The following is a 22,336-nucleotide window of genomic DNA, read 5'->3' as shown; positions in this document are numbered from 1 at the left end:
ATCCAGCTTCTTTCCATCATCAGCAGTCTTTTATTTCACTTTACAAAAACTGTTGCCACACATAAAAATGAAATATCAAACATCACACATGTGACAAGTGGATCGTATGTGACATCACAACACAGACAAATAGGACTTTTTGGGAACCACTTTTTGTACATGGAAGATAGATGTATTTACACATGTACACACAAAATCACATTATTTGACATATTTACAACAGTTACACAAATTCTAATTGTCACAAATGGCAACGGCACAATAACAGAGCATTCTCAGACATTAGATGTTCAGAGTGAACAAACAGGAAATGTTTTTCCTTTATTTTATTTTTTCTTGGAATGAAATAAACTTTATAAAGCTTCAATTGTAACAGTAGAGCCCGTATAGGAGAACTGCATGTATATCAAAACCAGTGCAGTAAAATGCATTGGTCTTTATTATATTTACTTGGTTTTAACCTAAAATCTGTAGGTGTTGGGTCCTTTATATATTCTCATTTTATAATTTCTAAAAGGAAAAAAATATATAGGATCTCTAAAAATTGGTGAAAATATAGAATTTTAAAGAAGATTTTATTCTTTGATTGAACCTCCACATGGTGCGTCTACATATTCTGACTGGCAGTTGAACAAGAAGCTACTTACAGTACATGATATTGAATAACAGCTAACAACCATGCAAGCTCTTGGATCAGAATGGACGTGAATTCGGCAATTTCAATGCATAATCGTCCTTTAATTTAAAGCAACAGTCAACAGTAACACTTGATAGCAGCTGGGAAGCATTACAGGCATGTTGGCGGACTCATTGGCTTTTTTATGGGTGTAAAATAGCTTTTTTTTATTATTATATTTTCTCAACCTGAAAGAAAATACAAACTAAATCTGAAATCTCCATAAAACATGCTGTGGGTGTTTGCGGATCTAAGACAGTGAATTTTTATAATGTTGAAGATACCCAGCTCCACCATCACCTCAAAATGTTTTAGAATGAAACAACCAGAGAGCAAGTCCCAAGGTGATGCCCTCTAAAATTTCCGGTTTGGTCATAAAATAGCTTAACCTCTCATGCCAAAGGAGGGAGGCACTTAATAGATAATCACCATAATCATGTTGCTGTAAGACTTAATTTACATATTCATTGTCCCCAGAGGATTAGATCTAATAGAAAAAAAGAAAAATTATCGTGAATTTACACGTAAATCACACCAACAGCAATGGATACATTAAAATAGTGGACATTTTCCATTAAAATGCTGTGTATTTTTTATGTAAATATATGTAATTGTAAGTCTAAGTGCTCGGTTCTAAGTGCCATCTTCAGTGTAACTAATGACCTCTCTGTGAAGCGTGCTGTGGATATTCATGGTCCCCAGAGGATGTCTCAGTTAAACTTTGATTGTGATGATTGCATTACCCCTTCTCCCAGTGCCATCACCAGCTCAGATTTTCTGCACTGTGCAAAATGAACTAGTACAAACCAATTTAATGGAGAGCTTGCTATGAAAATGTCCCCATTCCTGCTCCCCAGAGGAGGTATCTTTACATTTTTCTTTATAAATTATCCAGTTTGTCTTTTTGTGACCCTTTAGGCCAAATTATAACTTTTGAAAAGATTGGTGTGAAACTTCCTGTGGATATTCATGGTCCCCAGTGGACAATGTGATTACAGCCCATTCTTAAAACTATCATCAGCCCAAACTTTCTGCTTGCTAGCTTGTTCTTGTCCTCTAAGCACCCCAACAGCTACATCATGATTTTGAACACAAACAAAACAAACTGTTGGCCAGATTGATGTAAATTTAGTGGGGGTGGGGTGGAGGGGGGGTCCTCTGCATTCATTCTGTGATTGTTTTTAGTTAAAGTACAGTATATGAACACTACACTATATGAGTAAATGTACTGGACCACACCTCTTAATCTTTAAATAGAGGTGTTTTCAGTCCTATTGCCATAAGCTTATCACATTAAGCATCTAGCCATGCGACCTGCCTTTGTAAACATTTGTGAAAGAATGGGTCACTTTAAAGAGCCCAATGAATCTGAACACAGTACAGTGATAGGATCCACAGCAACAAGGTATTTCATGAAATTTCTCCCTCCTAGAAATTATATGATCAGCTGCAAGTGGCGCAGCTCCTGTAGGTGTGGTGTGTAGGTGTCCCATTACTTGTGTTCATATAGTTTTTCTTGTCTTCATATTTATGTGTTTCTCTGTAGTAGACTGACTGACAGTCACTTTAAACAAACTGGACCCTGGACTAATCTCTTGGGCTTCTTGGTCTATGTTCAGTAATCTGTCTACAATTCTGGTGAAAGTTAACAAAATGTTTAGGTCTCTAGGCCCAGTCTCTTATTTGGAATGCCTTTTGAATTTCTCCTAGCTCTTTGGGATTGGTTGGATCCCAGTACAAAAAATAAGCATTGCCTTCTTCTGTGGTCAAAAACAAAGCAAAACAAAAATATAACAGATTTGTGTCAGATATGCATAAAGTTATAGCCCAGCCCCAGTCTATAAAAAGGTAAGAGGAAGCTGATGCTTCATGACTTGCAAAACATGAATGGATGGAGAGCAGATGGATTGATGAAAGCCCAGGAAATGGAGAAACATACAGTAGATGGATGTCTGCAGGAAGAATGAGAGAGAGATAGATGACAGCAGCTGAAACTAATCGTCCGGCTCCAGAACTAAATCATTTTTGCCCTCAGACCCAAATGTCCACTCAGATCTGACAGTGGAGGTAGGTGAATGCTTTTTCAGTCTGACACTTTCCGTTCATTTTCCTTCTGCTCAATCCATATCGATACTCTGCCCACCATTATATAAACAGCTCTGAGCTACACATGCAACACAGATTTGATCGTGTCTGTTTTTAAAGGTCGCTTTGGAAAGCTAATCGTGATTCTGAAACTCTTTGTTGTCAAAGTGCTTATCAATCATGAGAAGGAACACGTTTCCCTTTGTTTGGTAGAAACATGAATACGTCTTTATGTATTTTCTAAAGTGAAGACAAAAGTGTGAACTTATATGTGAGTTTATTACTGAAGAGCTGCACACATTTTGCATGTGACACATTTAGTGCCACATGCCTCCAACATTTCCTTTTAAGGATGAACATTGTTCTTTAACAATTTAATTGTTATGTCCTTTCCTGTTTGTGTCTCATGACGTCCCTGTGGTCTTTAGTAACAGCACAATGTGGTCTTTGGTGACCAAGAGTACAGACAAAATTAAAAGATTTTTAAAGAGTCATTCTTATTCTTACTCATAAGACAGCATGTTACAGGTACTTGAAACATGCACAAAGAAATGTCAGAAATCAATCATCAGTGAGCTTTTTAACACTTTAGCACTAAAAATATGTTATGCTTGCAAGCCTTGCATAGAGATGACTACACTATAGTGGGTCTGGTAGAGCTGATACAACAAATGTGTCTGTAGTAGAGTTTCATCAGGTGCTCCATATTAACATCTGCAGCAGATGATATAGCTCATGCCTCTTATTTATTACCTTATGTTCTTGTTACAGAGTAAAGCTGATGTTCATAAATTAATTGGAAACATTTAATTAATAGCCCAGAAGATAAACTGAAAATTACTTTGGACAAACATCTGCACAGATGCCTTTAATCACGTCAGCAAAATCAATCTCCTGTGGTGCTTTAAAAGTGTTTTTAATTATTTTTTTTTTAGCAATTTGAAGAAGACTTTGAGGAGACTGTTCCTGTTTTGTGGAACTTAACTTACACTAATTTCACAGTTGATTGAATTAAAGTGTTTGAGTGATTCAGCATCTTTTTGAAAGAAGAAGGGATTTTACTACAATTACTGCCTTTCAATTGTAGAAGACAACTATAAAAAAATACTTGCAAAATTAAAAACGTGCAATTCATCACCCTCCACAATGGCTTAATTTTTTAAAGTCATTTTATCATTTAAAATGAGTAAGAAAGTTGCATTAATCAAGAAGTGGCTGAAAAAAATATTTTCAGAAAATTCCTCAGATTTATTTATTTCTTTGTTGTTCAAATGTCTGACATGGGCATCCTTCCTTCTGACCAGCAGAGGGCGACTCCTTGAGTTTCAATGAGGCTTCTGGTTGTACAGAACTCAGTGGAACAAAGAAGCGTCACCTCTCTTAAGTCAGGACCTCAATAAACACTTTCTTTGAACGTCTATTGTCTCATTATCGAGTAACACTTCTTATGTAATGCAACATAATATTAACTTTGTAAACTGTGCTAATTATTAGATTCACAAAGGAAGGATTTACCTTACTGTAGGAATAGCTATAAGCCTAATCACTGTATGTGCTCATTTATTTGGCAGTGTTTTCTGTTTACTTACATTAAGCCTGAAATGAAACATGCTGAGGCGCAAGTAAAACAGAACTGTTATTTTTTTAAAAAGAAACAAATAAAAACTTAATACACAGTGACATCAATAAATAATGTCACTGTGTCTTTAGGGTGTTTTAATACAGAATTTATGGTAAAGTATAACTCATAACTTCTGAATTTTAGCTGGTATGACTGTTCTTAATTTAAAATAGGGTGTCTGATGGAGAACAATTACTATTATTGATCATTTCTATGCATCACTTATATCTATTTTCAACCTTGAGCTTGTGCACAGGCATTTCCACCAAAAAAGTGGTACTTGTGACCAAAAGTGGGCACCATCTCTACACCACAAAATGTCTTATCCCAAAGATGGACATCTGTCATTATGAAGGAACTACCACATAAAGTTATTTCCATGATAAGTACTCGAGTTTCTGCCAGTAACTTTACAGATAACCAGTGGGCTGATTCTTAAAAGGCACCAAGGTAGAACAGAGCAGAACTGGCACCATATTACTGAAAATAAGATATTAGTGGTCCTTAAATAAATAGTATTGTGATGTGATCTTTGTTTTGTTGAGGAAATTCATTAGAAGAGGTCAGATTTTTGGTAAAATGTGTTTTTTTTTTTCAGGGCCCTACTTTCCTTTATTCTTGAAAACTTCCTTACAAGCTAGCACCAGCAACCCCAAGGACAGCTTCACCCTGATGATTCTTGTGAAATTGTCTCAGTTTGTGATGGAAATAAAGCAGGCCACCCCTTTTTGAAGGACTTTGAATGAACTGGCATATTCCATGTTAGCATGGAGCTTTGGTATCAGGACTCTACTATCAGCACAAGGATGATTTCACTGTCAAATCTTTTAAAACTTAATGGCAAAAAAACCCAAAAATTCTTTCCTTGAAGGGAAGCTGCTCTGTGAATACATCCCTCACGACTCCAGACCACCAGGAGAGAATGACAATCTGTCTTAGTCATCCATGTCCTGCTGGGTCCAGTCCACTCTGGTTGTTTATCAGTCACTGGGGTCCTGGCAGTGGGAGCAGTAGCTCATGTCTTCAGAGTAGAGCTCTACCTGGATGGTGATGCTGTAGAAACCAAACTTGGTGTGGAGTAGGTCAGTGGCCTCCTGCAGCACAGACTGCTGGTCAGTGCCCTCCTCTGGTGGTGAAACAAGAAGGTAAAAATGAACAGAGTGAGTGTGGTTTACTCTACTGTGGTCTGTGAGGGGTGTAACTCAGAAATCCACATTTCGTATCACAGTTTTCTCTTCCCATATCGGAATATGCCGGCTAATGCTCATCAGCCATGTGGAGCTTTTAATGTCGGGTTAAAGTAGCCTTAATTCCCTGTGCCTCTCACTGTACTATGCACTGTAGATCAGTGTGTTACTTTACCTACAGCCAGGTGAACAGAAACCAGCGCCTGGCCCAGAGTCAGAGCCCAGAGGTGCAGGCAGTGCATGGACTTCACAGCTTTCACAGACAGCAGCACCTCCTTCACCGAGTTAAACTCGATTCCTTTAGGGGACCCTGAAAAACAACGGGCCATCAAAATTAAGACACACCAAGTTAACAGTACGTCTGTGAATGTGTGGCTCACATGCAAACAGTCTGCTTCAGATACACAGAGACTTTGTAGAGCTGATTTTGGCCTGGTATACAGAACAATATTATTCCTTGATAAGCACACAGTGATATATTTTATTTTACTGATCTACAGGTGGAAAAGAAGTCAAATTTGACTAAAATCATGACTAGTTATACAGTAGTTAATTAAAACTAGTCACTACAACTATAGAGACAATGTGTAGGAGGCATTCCTGCACATGAGACTAAGGTAGTTGCATGACTGCCTTCAAAATTTGTTTTGTGTACTACAATATCTATTCTGAAGATCTTAAATCTGGGAAATATTTCTACGTTAAGATTATAAAAACACTAAAACTAACAGTGAAAGTAATAAAAATAGGCTAAAATTGGACATTTCAAACTATATAAACAGACAAACCTAAAAGGGAAACAAAAAAGTAAATTCAACCCAAAAAAAAAAATATAAATGCAAACTAATCATAAATACAAGTATTAAAACTCTGATGTATGTATACAGTATTACATCAGATACATGGCTCTCATGCATGTTATCATTTTGCTCATTGACACCAAACTGTGAGCTTCTTTTCAAAGATGCCCAAAAGCTACTTTGGGTCATTGTGTGAAAGTCCAGTGACGTGCAGAGACTTGGGTGATCTAACATCTCAGGGCATCCCCAGGATGTGACCATCTGTCCTCTTTGTTCTGTGCTAGGAAAACCACAGACGCGTTTCTCTGCTGTTTTACACAAACATGCCATGTGGAGCTTGGAGACATACATATCTGAAGCCATGAATACTTCAGTTAGGCTCCAAATATGTTGTTTTTTGCACTTCTACGTGACATAACTGTCCTTTGCAACATGTGATGTTAACCTTTTTCATACCAGGTCAAAGCCTGACAGCTGGATCCAAGCTGCAGGCATCATGGTCAGCAATATCACATAAGCTTAATTTAAAGCAATATTCAACCTTTCTCAAAAGAGTTTTTTCTAATAAACAGCATAAACTGATGCAGGGTAGCTGCATGCTTGTTTCTGAGCGTTGACCTAAAACAAGCTGCTGGCTTTAACAACAGTGTTACTGAACTTTATAGGTATTGGTAGGCTGGCGGTTTCTCCCTTTTCCAATCTCATATCAAGCTGAGACACTGAATTTATAGCTTGAAGAGTCAGGAAATAAAAATCAGATTTATGTTTGTTGGATTTTTTTGTGTTTTTTTCTTTGGCTCGTATTCCTGTTTATCTACTTTTCGCGATATCGGGCACCTGGGTACCCATGAATATAGCAAAGGTAGTTTGTGGTGTTTAACGCAACAAAAATATAATTAGAAAAACTGCACAATGTATTTTTCCACCAACTGTGATAGATTTACCAAAAAAAAAAAGTATAAATTAAATCAAATCCACCAATTTAGTTTTAAGCAGTTTCACCGGGAACTGTGTTGTTGTTTTTTTCATACTAAACTATTGCTAACCAAAAGAAGCATGTAATTGAAATTACAGCAAGGGAGCTGCCATTAATCATTACATTCTGCTGTTAGCCTGAGCTTCTTGTTACCGGCAGTTGCACAGTTTCTTCTGCACAGTAAGGCCTCGATTATACTCTGCTGAAAACACAAACAGCTTGAGAAACCACGGCTGAGCAGTCATTTCTGCTATACGTCTTTAAAGTCAACCACCTGGGTTGCATCCATGTTTGGTGCATTGTAATGCAAAGTCCCTGCAGCTGAGTCTTCACTCGCAGAAAAATGAAGCAGGCATGCAAACATTTGCACAGACATGAAGAAGAAATTTAAGTCACTCTAAGCCAAGCCTAGAGGAGGAGACGCTATAACAGTTATATTTTTATTTCATCTTATTTTATCTTTATTTAGATTTCAAACTGAAAGGGTGTGACAGAAGCTACAGCTTATATAACATCTGCCCTTGATGCCACAATCATGTAAGGAAAATTGTGAACTAGATTTTTAACCTCAGATTTAACACAACAAAAGAAGAAAAAGAAATAATAATCATTCATGTCAAATCCAGCTACAGATGAACCCGTTGTATCGAAAGCATCTTCACATTAAACATTTATCACAGTATTGAAAAATGTATTTTTCTGGACGATCTTTTTAAGAAGTTTCAGTGTGATGCAGGTTTTTCTTTCAGGACAACAACCTTAGGACACAAAAACTGGCCTGACTTCATACTGGACTTATTGGATTGGATTTGTTATAATTCCATTTTAAGAACTTCTGGAGATATTATGTTGCAATTGTACATTTTATGCTTTGAATCAAATTTTTGAACTTCAATGTGTTTAATTAAATTATAATAAATAAATATCAAATTTATTGACTTACAACAGGGTTTGTTATCATTACATGGGTTGTTTTTTTGTTTTTGTTTTTTTTTGAGTAACTGCATTATAATTTCTGACAAGAGTTTGTGAGTTTTTCAAATACATGTTTTTCCATTTTGAGCCCACAACGTCAGTTCCCTCCTGCACTCAAAGACAGGCATTTCTATCTGGAGAACCCAGTATGTAGATAGATCAGTGGCGCAACAAGCAAGAGGAAAAACACATATGTAAATCTGGTGTGAAGTACCCCTTTTGCATAATAACAAAAATACTTTATACTTCATGGGAACTATCAGGTACAGTATATGATTCCACTATTAAAATATGAAAAAGTATTTCGAACATAAGAAGCTGTTGATTGTTTAATACCTTCCATGAGTATCCTAAAGACGTCTCTGAGGATGGTGACAGTGGTGCAGAGAACAAAGACAGAAAATAGGAACGTGCAGATGGGGTCTGCGACTTTATACTCGGGCTGAAAGAGAGAAAAGAGGTTAAGGACACTTTAAAGAGCAAGGAAAAGGGCGTCAGATGGTGATTTCCACAGTCATGAGGCACTAAAGTGCTCCAGGCACAAAAACAAGAACATCTTGCAACACAACAGAAATGCTTGAATCTTTCATCCATAATACATAAGAAACCATACACGGTTTCTTTGTACACATTCAAATATAATTCTCTAATGCTCAGAATACAAATATGCTTGTACCTGTAAGCATGTCTTTGTGCTTTTAACATGACTCTGTTTTATATCATGTAATATATCTGTTTATCTGACCCGGAAGTAGATGATGGTCGCCGCCACCATGACGCCGACACTCTGCAGCAGGTCTCCCACCACGTGGATGAAGGCAGCACGGACGCTTGTGTTACCATGACTGCCGAGGAGGGCGTGCGAGTGGCCATGAACCACGGGGCTCTGACCATCCTCGTCGATCTGGTGGTAACCGCTGCCGTGAGCGTGGAAGGTGGTCGAATGGTGGAGGATGTACGCCATGCTAGAGAAAGGAAACGAGACAAAGGGTCATCAGTTGTATTCGCATGCCTTGCTTCATGGCACTCAGGAAACAGTCCATCATTTTTCTCAATCAGATCCTCCCTTTTGCTTCTTGCATCTGGTCTCATTAGACCGAGATGTCAGTAGAGGAAATGTGAGTGAGGACGCCATGGTTACAGCCATCTTTTAAATACTGTCTATGGTTTTTGTTAGTAAAATATTTGTAATTTTTTTTATTATTAGTAAAAGTAATGGTAATATTATGTAATGGTGTCAATAGCAGCAGCATACATTGAGAGCAAAGTTTTTACAAGCGTTAATATACTTTTAAAGGTGTGAAGCACTCACACAATATTGACGATGACAGCACAGCCAGAGGTGACCAGCATGACGTGTCCATCAATCTCATAGTCGTTACGTACGATCCTCTCAATGGCCAAGTAGACCAGAGCTCCAGTGACGATCCAGATGGACATGACGGAGATGAATGCCCCGAGGATCTCTGGAAGAAGAAGAAAATCATGAACCTTTATTACTTTATTGTAGTCATGCAGTTCATCACAGATAATAAGGAGGCACATCTACTGTATGCTGCTGACCATATACTTTTAAAATTAAACTGCTTCTTCTGAGCTTAAACTAAACTGACTTTACTAATACGTTGATGGCCTCAATCACCAGTTCCCTGTCTTAGTAAATGCAAGTTAATGTTCATCTTGTAAATGATGGTCAATATAGCAGGCTACGCTTAAACTCTACACCATATGAGCCTCCCGCTGTACTTCAGTCAGAGTCATTACTTGCTCAAAACAAGTGGTCTCAAAATAGCAAAAAGATTTCAGATCAAGGCTTTAAAACAGGAATTCATAACTAATGGATGATTTCATAGATGCCAAGTCTGTCTTAATAGGTGTTTGTTTTTCCAAGGGTTGAGGCTAAACACTGCGCTCTCTATAATCTGTATCTGGAATCTGTCTATATAATTTCTCCTTGTGTAAGCCACCACGTGAACATCATGCACCTGATATATAGGACAAATCATTTAAATAAAAAAAGGATGAAGACAGTATTTTTTCTTAGTATAAAAATGCTCCCAGGAGAAGGTTAGCAGAAAATCGATCTATCCATTTTCTGCCACCTGCATAGGACTGTGTCATGATACTAGCAGTCTTTACAGAAATGACCACAGCTTCCAGCTCTTGTGACACTAAAGTGTTCCCAAGCCAGCCAAGAGACATGATTTCTGCAGCGTATCCTGGGTCTACTCCAGGTCCTCATCCCATACTATGCCAGAAACATTTCAGCTAGGAGGTGGTAGGTGTGTTACTCAGATAGCCAAACCACCTTAATTGTCTCCTTTCAAGGAGGAGAAGCAGCAGACTGACTGCAACTAGAAATCCCGTTGATAAGAATTATGAACAAAGTTGGTAACAAAGAGCAACCCTTTACCAAACTGCAGCACCACTGGACTCTTGGAGAACCAGAAGGACATGTTTAAATGCCTTCTTCACAAAACACATCAAAACTGAAGGAAGGCCACATCATTTCTCCTGAATCCAAAGTTTATACTGTTTAGATTATTCTCTCCTGTATCTTGGTGTAGATGTTTTCAGGCAGGCTGATGAGAGCGATCACTTGAAGATAGAAAACAGCCTCTAGTTCCTTTTCTTAAAAAGTGAGATCATCAATCCAGGCTGACATTACCTGCCCCAACCTTTACACAGGGATACACCAGGGTGTGCAATCAGAATAGCCACAATACATCTAGTGACTCAAGCAAGTTGAGGCCATGTAGAGTTTATTTTGCCCATGTGCAGTTTACATGGACAAAATAAAGGAAAATCTACACAAAATAACTCAGGCCCAGGAACTCCTACAAATGACCAGCAATATAATGCATATACGAAATGTTTGTCTCCAGCATCCAGTCGACATGAAGCTGAAGCTGAATTCTTATTATTCTCACCTGATCTGTGCCAACCAAAGTTCATGGTTTTGGTGGGCGGTCTGGAGGAGATCCACAGGGAGAACAGGCTCACCATCATGCTGCCAAAGTCTGTCAGAAGGTGGGCCGCATCAGTCATGATGGCCAGGCTGTGGGCCAGGTAGCCTCCTGTAAATCAGGAGGAAAAATGACACTGGGCACAAATGATAATGTATATGAGCCAGGAGACTGCGTTTATAATAGTCTGCTTAGAGATAAGGAAAGACACATAATCCAACTCATGTCACTTTTTTTTTTGTGGTATGTACATAAATGTTGAATACGATATCCAAACAGAACAGAGCAAACAGAAAGTGTGAAGCTGTGTTTATTTTCATTCACATTTAGCTAATAAAAAAGATTTTTATTAAAAAGTGTGTCGTAGCTCGCCAACTGTGAAAGTACCTGCTGGGTAATAACATCTCTTTTAATAGCTTTTAAATACACCCATCTTAGACACACTTAGGTATATTAAACATGTGATTTAAAGCCTCAGTTGCCTCAGGTAAAAGAGCGATTTTATTCTTTTAGATCATTTTAAATATCCGTGCAACCAGCCAGTGAATGTCAGCCACCATTTTATTCTCTTAACAGTAAAAAAAGTTACACTATAAAAAGAAAAATGAACCTACACTTTTACAGGGAAATAAAGGAGTTCCTCAATAGTTCACCACTGAAGCATTTCTTGCTATGATGCTTATAATGATACTAACGTCTGCATGATTTTTTTGCTCCTGTCAAAAGTGATCATTTGGTCAAATGTAATAGCTTCCTATCCTTAATAAGTGCTTATAACCATCTTCTTGTCATAAGTATTGTGTCCCACACAAATCTCCACACTTTCTGGTGTGTGAATATAGGGAAGTTTATTTATGTCCAAATGGTTGAGAAGGCACATAACAAATTAGGTCACCATTCAAGCTGCTTTCTTTTCTCATTCATTTCTTTTCTTGGTGCTTCTCACCTATGACCTCGCCAATCATGAAGACGAGGCAGACTGCTGAAGCGATGTAGAGTTTCTTCTTGGCCAGCAGCTTGTCCACGCTCTCCTCGCATGCCGACGCTTTGGGGCCGTGGCAGTGAGTGCCGACGGGTCGTTTCAGCTCGATGGCGCCCGACATGCCTCCATTCTTTAAAGGGAAGTCTGAATAATGTTCTTTGGAGTCTGGAAAGGAGCTGCAGGGGGGCAGAAAATAAACAGTAGTATATTTTCACAGCTTGAATGAGTGAGCTTGCCATGAAGGATGCTATTATCACTTAGCTGCTGCTGATCAAACAATGTGACCCTCAAGCTGTTCCTCCTGAAGAACCTACCTATGATGCACAGGGCTGCCACTATAATCTTACACCTGCAGTATTGTGCTGTTGCTCTAGCTTTCAGTACCACATTTAAACATACTTGGTTACATCACCTGTATCAGCTGTAATGTTTGATTTTTTTCAGGTAATGAATGAACAGAGTTGTTCGCTGTGGTTTTTGATGTTTCATTTGTTATATATTTTTACGCATTTGTTTATTGTAAAGCTTTTATGTGACCTTCCCTGGGAAAGAAGGAAATTAGCAATTTTGGCATGTTTACATCTCACCTTTTTCTGCATAATGATGTGAGTTACTTGGACTATTAAATAAATAATAAATATAAAATAATAAATATGAGTGTTGTCACAGAGACAGTTCCCAGTTCAAACCCTAACTGACAAGCATGCTGGGTTAACTGGTAATTCTACACTGATCATAAATGAGAGGTAGATAAGATGTGCTCCAAAGCTCAGTTTTAATGCATTGTTAAATGAGGTCAGTGAAAATAGAAAAGCACTATATACAGTATAAATATTATAAATCATACTGGGCTGTTCAGACAGAAAACATTATATCTGAAGATGTGAGCTAGTCTGCAGTGTGATGGGTGCATTTAAAGATAAATCTACTTATTAAGAAAAAAAATTATTTTTGTATCTTCTGACCGACATGTCTGTTAAAACAATGTAATTTCAGCCTTAGTAAAACCCCCTGTCCGATCTCATGGAGGCCGGCTTTTTGTCCATCCTTGTAACAGCAGCACAGCTGAGGTGGGGTTTTTTTAGCTGATGTTACAGCGCAGCAGATCATCTTTTGATAGAGTCCCAATGGTTTACAAAGTGGAAACCTGACAAAGTGCATCGCAGTCAGTGTTCACTTAAGTGAAAGAATGGTGCGCCGTTTCGTTCGATGAAGAACCCATTAAAATCGATTCATGTTGACAGTGAAGGAGGGTGAACAGACTGCCCTGTTTTACAGTCCAGAACTTCACGTCACGACTGCTCCTGAGTTTTAATAACTCATAAGCGCTCCATCTTAGGTCTTGTGCGTTGTGTTGTTTTCTATTCATCCAGGTTACAGCAGTGTTTTAATTGACAACAAATTTGTGAATGAAAGTCATATCTATCCAAAATGTTGTAAAACAAGCAAACAACAACAACGAATAAACAAACAGCAAACAACAACAACAACAACAACGAATAAACAAACAGCAAACAACAACAAAAACCTTAAGAAAGTATAACAATCCTTTGACAAGTAAATTATAAAATTAGTGCTTCTTGTGTATAATAAATCAGACTGTAAACTTGAAGCCAGACACTGCCCAAACATCAAACATATAACAACAAATAGATAAATGTTTTTTTAATACTCCATCCATCTATTTTATTTACCATTAATCCTATTAGGACTGCCAAGGTTTGGAGACTATACCTGTTGTTTGGCAAGAAGAAGGATGTACCCAGTACTGGTCACCCATCAACCACAGAGATTCACAGAGACAACAGACAACCATTCAAACCCAGTACCAGGTAATTCCAAAGGAATCTGAAGGAAGTTGATTAGAATACAAAAACATGTGTACACTGGACAATCTTTTGTCTTCAGAACTGGCCTGTTTATTTGGTAATTTAGTAAATTAAAACAGTAGCAGTGGTAAAATAAATAATACTGTAATCATTTAATAGTTGCCATTCTGTTCATTTTGCACATAAATACAGAATCTTTTCATTTAACACCATCTTGCCCATCTACAATAAGATGCTTTTCATTTGAAAGTCAATTTTTCAGTGTTCAATCGGGACATTACAGATCTATGTATACTTGAACCCTAGCTAGATGCAGACCCGACTGGATTACTGCTGAGAATAAAAGAAAATGCTGACCTTTCCATTTATTTTCTATCTTTGTTTCTCTCTCTTACACACACACACACACACAGGTTGCTGTTCTTATCATGCGTGGGGGAGGATTCGATGATGTGACTAATGAGGTGGAAAAAAGCTAATTTGGCCTCACTTGAGATAACCAGACACACACTTTAATGTCACACTCTTCACACAGGAGATTGCGAGCGCTGTACGATTATCACACACACACTCGTCTTCGAAGATGTCCAACCTCAAAAGAAGCAGCCAGGCGGAAAACAGATTCTGTTCAATTATACCACCGGGACACGAGAGAAAACCACACACACACACACACACACACACACAATGAAACCTTGGGGTGATGATAAATTCCAGAGTGTGCAGAAAAAAAATATCCTGTTCAAAAGATTCATGCAAAACATCCTCAGACATTAAACACACTGTGTGGCCTGCAGCGCAACATTGTGGGGGGGGGGGGGGGGGGGGGGGGGGCGCCTGTTAAGCAAACATCTGTGCCATTAACATCTGTAACCCTCCTGCCAAATTCAAACATAACAAGATTTTTTTTTTATCTCTTTCTGAAGGTAAACTGAACAACAGTGAATGTTGGTGTATACATGTGTACATATATGCTAGTATATGCATTTGTATATAGGTGTGTGTACATATATATGGATTTCTTGTCATCTTATTACTCCATTTATTTTAATTTGTTCTGTTTATTTTGCCTACATTATCCTTATGTTCAGCACTTGTTCAACACCTGATGTCTTTTAAACATGCTATACAAATAAAGCTGATTTGACTAAAGGTGGACTTAATGGTGGTTTTACATTTATTAAGGGTGAAATGTTTTTGTTTGCACTTTCTTACTTTCTCATCCAAAAATCCTCATGAAGTTACTGCTTATTTTATTTGATCTCGGTAGTAAATTGCACTGTTCTTTTGGAAACTATATGGTTGTTGGTCAGCACTCCTTAATCAAGTGGCTCCTTGGCTTTAAACACTGAAAACACTCCCAGCCAACCGCAGTAATACCGCAGCTGTGCCTTAAACTGGCTCAGTAGCATTCAGCACTAATTTGTCAAGTCAAATAGTCAAATCCATTAATTAGGTGGACATATTGTGACTGTAATATTACCTGCAAAAAACACCCCCAGAGAATTGAAAAAAGTGTGTTTAAAATGATATTTGAAATGCAAATACAAGTTTACAATTATGTGTTTTTTGCAGTCTATTTATTTCAAAGTGGTGACGATGTTTTGACCCTGGTGGTGACTGGGCTTCAATTCTTTTAAGAAATAAAAACAAATTTGAAGAAAAAGCTTTTATGTTTGTTTGTAATGTGTATTTTCCTGTTCATGCATTTTATGTGTAACACTACAGACCTTAAAAAGAACAAAAGTTGTACAAACAACAAAAAAATATATTGGTGCATTTTAGTTTTTGCTTTCAGCGTTTAGTGCTAATAGTCTTAATGTTTTTAAGTCCTTTGGTTTAAGTCAGACGATCGCAGGTCAAACATAACTGTGTCTGAGCGTTTTCAGTAGGAGAGATTGCTCCTCGTGTTGACTCTGCAGGGGGGGGGGGAAAATAACACAATGACCAAAATATTCATCGAAACAATCAAAAGTGTCGTCACTGAGACGTTCCCTGAGTGGGATAATTCACTCAGTGGTCTGTATTTAGGGATTTACAGCCCTCTGCTGACCCCGCCTCACTTTTGGTGTCTGGCATCAATGATTATTTTTCATTTAAATACAACTAACATAAGCACAAGAATGAGATGGTACTATAAACTGCCAAAAAACCTGCTTCTGCACTCCAAATATAATAAAAAAAAAAACTAGTAATTATTAATGATACATGGCTCATATTCCTCTGGCAGTCATCCTCAAGTACTTTTTTCACTGCCACCCTTACAAATTGACGATATGGCAGACCCAAGGAGTCTCCTTAAGATTATTAACATTAGATTTTCTTTTCAAAGTAGATTTCATGTCTTTGTCAATACCCCACAGGGCAGGTAAGCAGCGTTTATTGTTGCCCAGCACCGGCAGCACAAACAGAGAGAGAGACTCCTCGGGGAAAAGTCAGTGATCTGTGAAATGAAATGAGATCTTGGAAGTCCAGCGGGGGAAAAAAACAAAATCATAAGCATTTAATTACAACTGCAATCTGCTGTATCAGAACATCCCGCAGCACTTTTGTTAACAGACAGAAGAATCTCTGCAGCGAGAAACTACTGAGCAGTGTTTTATTTTTACAGATATGCATATTAATATTTCAGCAGACAAATCAGTGGAGTACAGAATGAAAGTGATTATCATCTTATTATATCCTCATCTTTTTGTTTTATCACTTGTGATGTGCAGGCTTTAGTAAATAGGCAGTGTCTATATATATGTTTGTGTGTGTGTGTGTATATATATACACACACACAAACACACACATTACAGTGTTGTAAATTTGTGTTTTATACAGATGCTACATTTGTTTCTAATATTTTAATTAGAGGTTTTGAAAGCTTTACACTTGGTGAGATCTTGGTCAACAGTCCATGTTTTTAACCTTAATAAAAGGCCCTGGTTTTATCCAGATGATCCGGCTTTTTTATGTAAACAAAAACATTTATTTTTAAATGTTTGTGAATGACCCATGAGATTTGCCTTTGTTTTTCCCCAGAGAGAAGAAAGGTCCACATCAGTGCACCATAAGTCATGTTTACAGTTTACGATGATTTCACATCACATTGCAGACCGAAGTCACATTTCCTTTTCATCACTGGTCTTCAATCTGTAATATTTATTCTCATGGATTAGATTAAATCCCTAGTGACACGCCTATTATGTTGTATATTAAAATGTATATTAACAGAATTTGTTTTCAAACTCTCAATAAAATCCAATATGGTCGCATCCATTAAAATGACAACCACTTGATGTGCCTCAGCCTTGGGACCTCCCACTGAAATACCAGGAATAGGAATTATTTGCTTACATCAGTGGTTTTTAAACTGTGGGAGCTGATACAGGTGGAGTCTGACCAATCAAGGAAAATATGCAGTGGACTAAAGTTAAATAGATCTGGTTTTTCTGAAATTAAATGTGCTGACTATTATTTATTTTTTTCAAATTCAAGTTTTCTGGGGTGTGGACCTTTTGCCTTCTTTTTTGTTTTCTGGGCATGCCAGAAAACATTAAGTAACCACTAGTGTACATTAAATACTTAAATACCCCAGTTTCAATGCATCTCCCTCTGGTGGTCAATGGTTCACTCTTCAAAAATGGGACTTTTGAGTTCTGGGAGATTGAAAAATTGTTGAGATATGTATGACAGCTTGTTCCTGCCACATAAATAAATAAATAAATAAATACTTACTTAATTTTAAGTTTTGAGTGATTTTCTCAGAAATTTGAATTAGTTCAAACTTTGAGATAATCAACCTCATATTTTGACATAATAGCTGAACTCGGTGTATCCAGAGATGCCTAATTTAAAAAAGAATACACATACACCTATTGCTTATGTTTCGTGCGTGGAAACCAAAGAATCACAGGCCTGCCTCCAATGAATACAGCACATTTAAAGCAGTACTGTAGATGCCTTTTAGCTATAACTACTCCTGCTTGGTGCTGAATGACTTACTGACATTTGACTGAAAAACAAGAACAAGAACAAGAACTGCTGTGCCTTTAATATCAAAGGTTTTAATCTCCTGATTTTGGCTTTGACTAAAAATGTATTTTAATGGTCAGAATTTATTTTGCACATTTACTCTGATTAATGACAAACATTTAACAAATCTGCAGGAAGATGGAAACAGCCTTACTGAATCCACAGCACCATCAATTGGTCATCAGAGTAGTTACTGATCACTAAACGGAGTGAAAGATTTTTTGTATTTCTTTTTAACCCTGGTAACCTCAGACTCATGGCTAAAGCTTGTAAGTGGTCCACAAAGCAAAGTTTAAACATCATCAGCATAGCTATCAGTTAGATGTTGCAAACACTTTAAAAGTGAATTACATGGACGGATTAACCTCATTAGAGGTACCTGGGTAAGGATCAGTTGGCGCATCCCTTCTTTCCTCCTCAAACAGTCAGGCACTTACAAACAAATACTTTGAGTTTTTTTTTTTTATCTCAACTTACTAATTAATCATCCAATCACTTTTGTATTTGTTACTCATCCATGTTAAATTGATTTGTAATGATCTTTTACTCTATTTTCTGACATTTTATAAATGGATTAGCAATCATTGTTCCAAACTTATGCAAGCTCTTTTCTTATCATTTTCGTTTTTACTATACTTGAAAAACAAAACAGCAGATTCAAGCTGATAAAACAGAACTTCGGGTTGAGCCCTCCGGTGATATTTGGCGGTGGAAATTAAATGAATTCTAAGTGATAGACTGAGTAAGTCTGACTTTGGAATCTTTGGATGCTCGTATTTATTTTATTAACTTTAATGCTAATGTTTACATCTATTCCTGTGTTTTTGATTACGAGTTCTGCTGATTCTAAAATACATCAAAAATACTGTAGAAACATTTGTGAACAATAAAGGTCACTTTACTGCCAGCTGGGGAGGAAAATGCTAAAGGTGACACTGTAAACACATGCGTGCACTTGCACAAGAACGGCGCAAATGGTGCATGAAATCCCAAATGTAGCGCCATGTGCACATCAGTCTGTGTTTCTGAACACTTCTTTGAATCCCAAATGATCAGTAGGCCTATTTCACTTATTTCTACAAAATCATGTTAGAGCAATGTGCTTTTTTATTTGATTGATTCAAAATACATAAATAAATACAATACAAAGGCCCTGCAAGTTCGCACTAATATTTGCAAGTAACTAACCCTGTAAAACACGTGTTTCCCACCCGGTGGAGCTTCCCTTTTTCTTCTCCTGCTTTATAACGCGTAAAGTTTCTGCCACCTTATCTCTTTTTAATCGTGTTGTATCTGGAAATTATCTTTTAAAAAATAAATAAATAAAACAGCCAGTTTTAAAGCGTGAAATCAAAGGCATCGATTCACTTCCACCAGCTTCACTGACTTAAAAACAGTTGATCAAAGAGGTGGAAACGTGCATCATGAGGGCCTCTGAAGGCTGAAAATAACAGATAATTCTGCAGGATTATGATTAATGGCTGAGTGGGCGATTGCATTTGATTTTCCTCACGTATTTCATATTAAAGCGAGAGAGCGTCTCCACCTGTTTTTTTCTGCAGCGCGTTGAAAAATCACCAGGTGTGTTTCTGCAGCAGCCGGCTGGATGTTGAGCAAACAAAGCTGATGCATATGTTTGCATCAGCTTTGACTGTGCGCATAAAATCGTCTTTTTTTTCTTTCATTTGCTCCGCCATCTATATTTTAAACTCGGTGGTTTTTTAAATTAAATTATTAAAAGTGGTGTTTTTACACGTGGGCCTCTTTAAAATCCTATACAACTTATTTCTATAATGTGGGAGCTATTTGTTAAATACGCCAGAAAAGGAGCGCATTCCAACTATGTTTTAATATTTTTATTATCCTATCCTACAATTAAAAATTCGAACCAGCTTTGTGTATGCTTTTTAGTAATATTCTCTGCTGTGTATTTTTTGTATCAGCAGGTTTAAGCACCTATGGATTGTGTGTGTGTGTGTGTGTGTGTGTGTGTGTGTGTGTGTGTGTGTGTGTGTGTGTGTGTGTGTGTGTGTACCCTCTGTGATTGCAGGCTGGAGCCTCTGCTAATGACAGATGATGAGTTTTTAGCATTGCTCAGTGAACTGGCCCCGGGGCCATTTGTCACAGGCTGTCCAGAAACAAGCCAAGCATGGAAATGAATTTGTTCATTCACATAAAACAACCCGTGAGAGCCAAAGCCTGCTCAACGTGCACTATAACAACCACTCTCGGTGCGCCTTCATTACGCACGTTTATAAGATAATGTGCAACAATAGTGGATTCTTCCTGCATCTATCTTAAAATTATAATTTAAAAAATAATATTTTGAGTTTTCTATTAAAAATGTTGATGTCCTTAACAAAATCTGCTTACTTGCATTTTTCTTTAAGTGTCAGCAAACAAAGAATTGTTGTCGCGCCCCCCCCCCCACACACACACACACATTTTATACACAGTTTATGCCCCAAAATGACTAAATGTGTTCACATAACTTCGTCCTACATGTGGTATTATTCTTCATGCAGCTGCAGTGATACGAAGCAAAGCATTTCCCCACCTTTGCAGTTTTAGTGAATATGTCTTGGCATTCTTCTCGTCTATGAGGTGAGATTTTTCCGAATTTCCAGCATTATTATCCATTTTGCAGCCAGCAGTCAGTTGGTGTCCTGTCCGAGAGGCAAAAAAGTACGACTTTTTTTTCTAAGGTGAAGATGATGCAGGTGAGAATCGACCGCTCCGGTCTTCCTGTTGTGTAGTTAGCGCGGGGAAAACTCAGGCCGAGACCTCATTTCTGTGAGCGCAGAGACTTCAGTACAAACGAGGAAATTCCTTCATTGCAGTGCTGAGAGGCAGGAGGAGGAAACCACATGCGGCTTTTTCTGAGGGAGGTTTTAATTTGGTCTGAGTTGCAGGTTCGAACGTGGAGCTGCAGCGGCAGTAACGAGGCACACAGCGCGCTGATCACTGCAGCTGCTGTGACTGGACAGCAGAGATACCTGCAGCGCAGAGCCTGACTGATCACCCGGTGCACATCATTGGTGAATGCTAATGGGACGAGCGTGAAAGAAAGTCAATTAGCAGAAAACGTCAGCTTAAAAAAAACCCACGCAAATATATGTATATATATATATATATTTCAGATCCACCGTCACATTTTACATTCATTACAGCTTTATTTATACATATGAAAGCCAAAGGACATTTCTGTGCAATTTCTGTGTTTGTTGTTAGACAAAGGGAAACAGGACATTTTAGGCGTAACTCTAAACAGATGGGTAACAATTAATAAAATAGCTCTTATACCTAAATTATCATTATGTAGCTATGGATGAACAAATAAATAAATAGATAAACAAATAAGTAAAACATACGACTAAAGTAATACAAGGACACAGTCATATATACTAATATCCTGTACATAAAATCTCAGTTAGTCTTGGCGCCAGTCTTTTCATTCATGTCCTCTGTAGTGAACTCGCAAATCCTAAAAAGTTAAACTGAAAGATCCTTTCCCCCTCTGTTCTCAGGAGGATTTCATATTAACATTTTCGCAAAATATTTGTTTGCTTCTAAAATTCTAAAATAATACTTCTCTGTACCTGCAGGTTAATGCGGCTCTAACTAAAGAAGAATTTGAATTAATGAGCATGCAAAATCCTCTATTTTTAAAATGCGTTTTATTCATTACACAGCATGATACGCTAATTATTTTAAGTTGTGAGACTTTTCTTGTAATTCGTCTCAAATTCAGCACTACAGCGCTCCAGTGCTGCGTTCAGGCTCCAATGGGACAAACGTAAATTTTCTGGATCTGCAGAAACCTGTCTGTTTGTAATCACCACCTGGAACAAAAACTAATTTTTACTACTATTTGGCAGTGCAAGTGGGATTTTCTTTTTCATATTTTAACTTTCACTAATTATTAGAATATTTATATCTAGCCTTACCCTTGTTTTCCCAAGAACTTTTCCACATATCCGAATCCAATTGAAAATAATTTTAAGTTATTCATGGCCTATTTTAGATTACTCTGACTCACCACAGCATCTTGTGGTGCAAACTAGTATTACTCTAATGTAATATGTGGAATATGTGGACGATTTCAAACTGTTTTAAACACAGAAATTCACCCAAAATGCTTTTAAAGTAAATTTAAACTACCTGTAATCAGTCAGTGGCATGTGTGCATCTTTTTCCAAGCGTAAAACAAAGACTTCCA

At 37.6% G+C, this 22,336-nt stretch overlaps 1 protein-coding gene across 1 annotated transcript; it reads right to left on the bottom strand.

The window, feature by feature from the left end:
- Positions 1-16: 16 nt before the first annotated feature.
- slc30a2 (solute carrier family 30 member 2) lies at positions 17-21,105 on the bottom strand. The gene is made up of 8 exons (XM_004568399.3): positions 20,675-21,105; positions 12,233-12,444; positions 11,251-11,397; positions 9,633-9,786; positions 9,066-9,285; positions 8,657-8,762; positions 5,745-5,879; positions 17-5,508 (listed from the first exon to the last, which is right to left on the bottom strand). Exons 1-8 carry the CDS (start codon positions 20,755-20,757, stop codon positions 5,363-5,365), a joined length of 1,203 nt encoding a protein of 400 aa, XP_004568456.1. The 5' UTR covers positions 20,758-21,105; the 3' UTR covers positions 17-5,362.
- Between the last annotated feature and the right edge of the window lie 1,231 nt (positions 21,106-22,336).

This window comes from Maylandia zebra, linkage group LG15 (assembly GCF_041146795.1).
Source record: "Maylandia zebra isolate NMK-2024a linkage group LG15, Mzebra_GT3a, whole genome shotgun sequence".
NCBI lineage: Eukaryota > Metazoa > Chordata > Actinopteri > Cichliformes > Cichlidae > Maylandia > Maylandia zebra.
The sequence above is the reverse complement of the archived record's forward strand: the minus strand, read 5'-3'. Positions and strand labels throughout refer to the sequence as shown.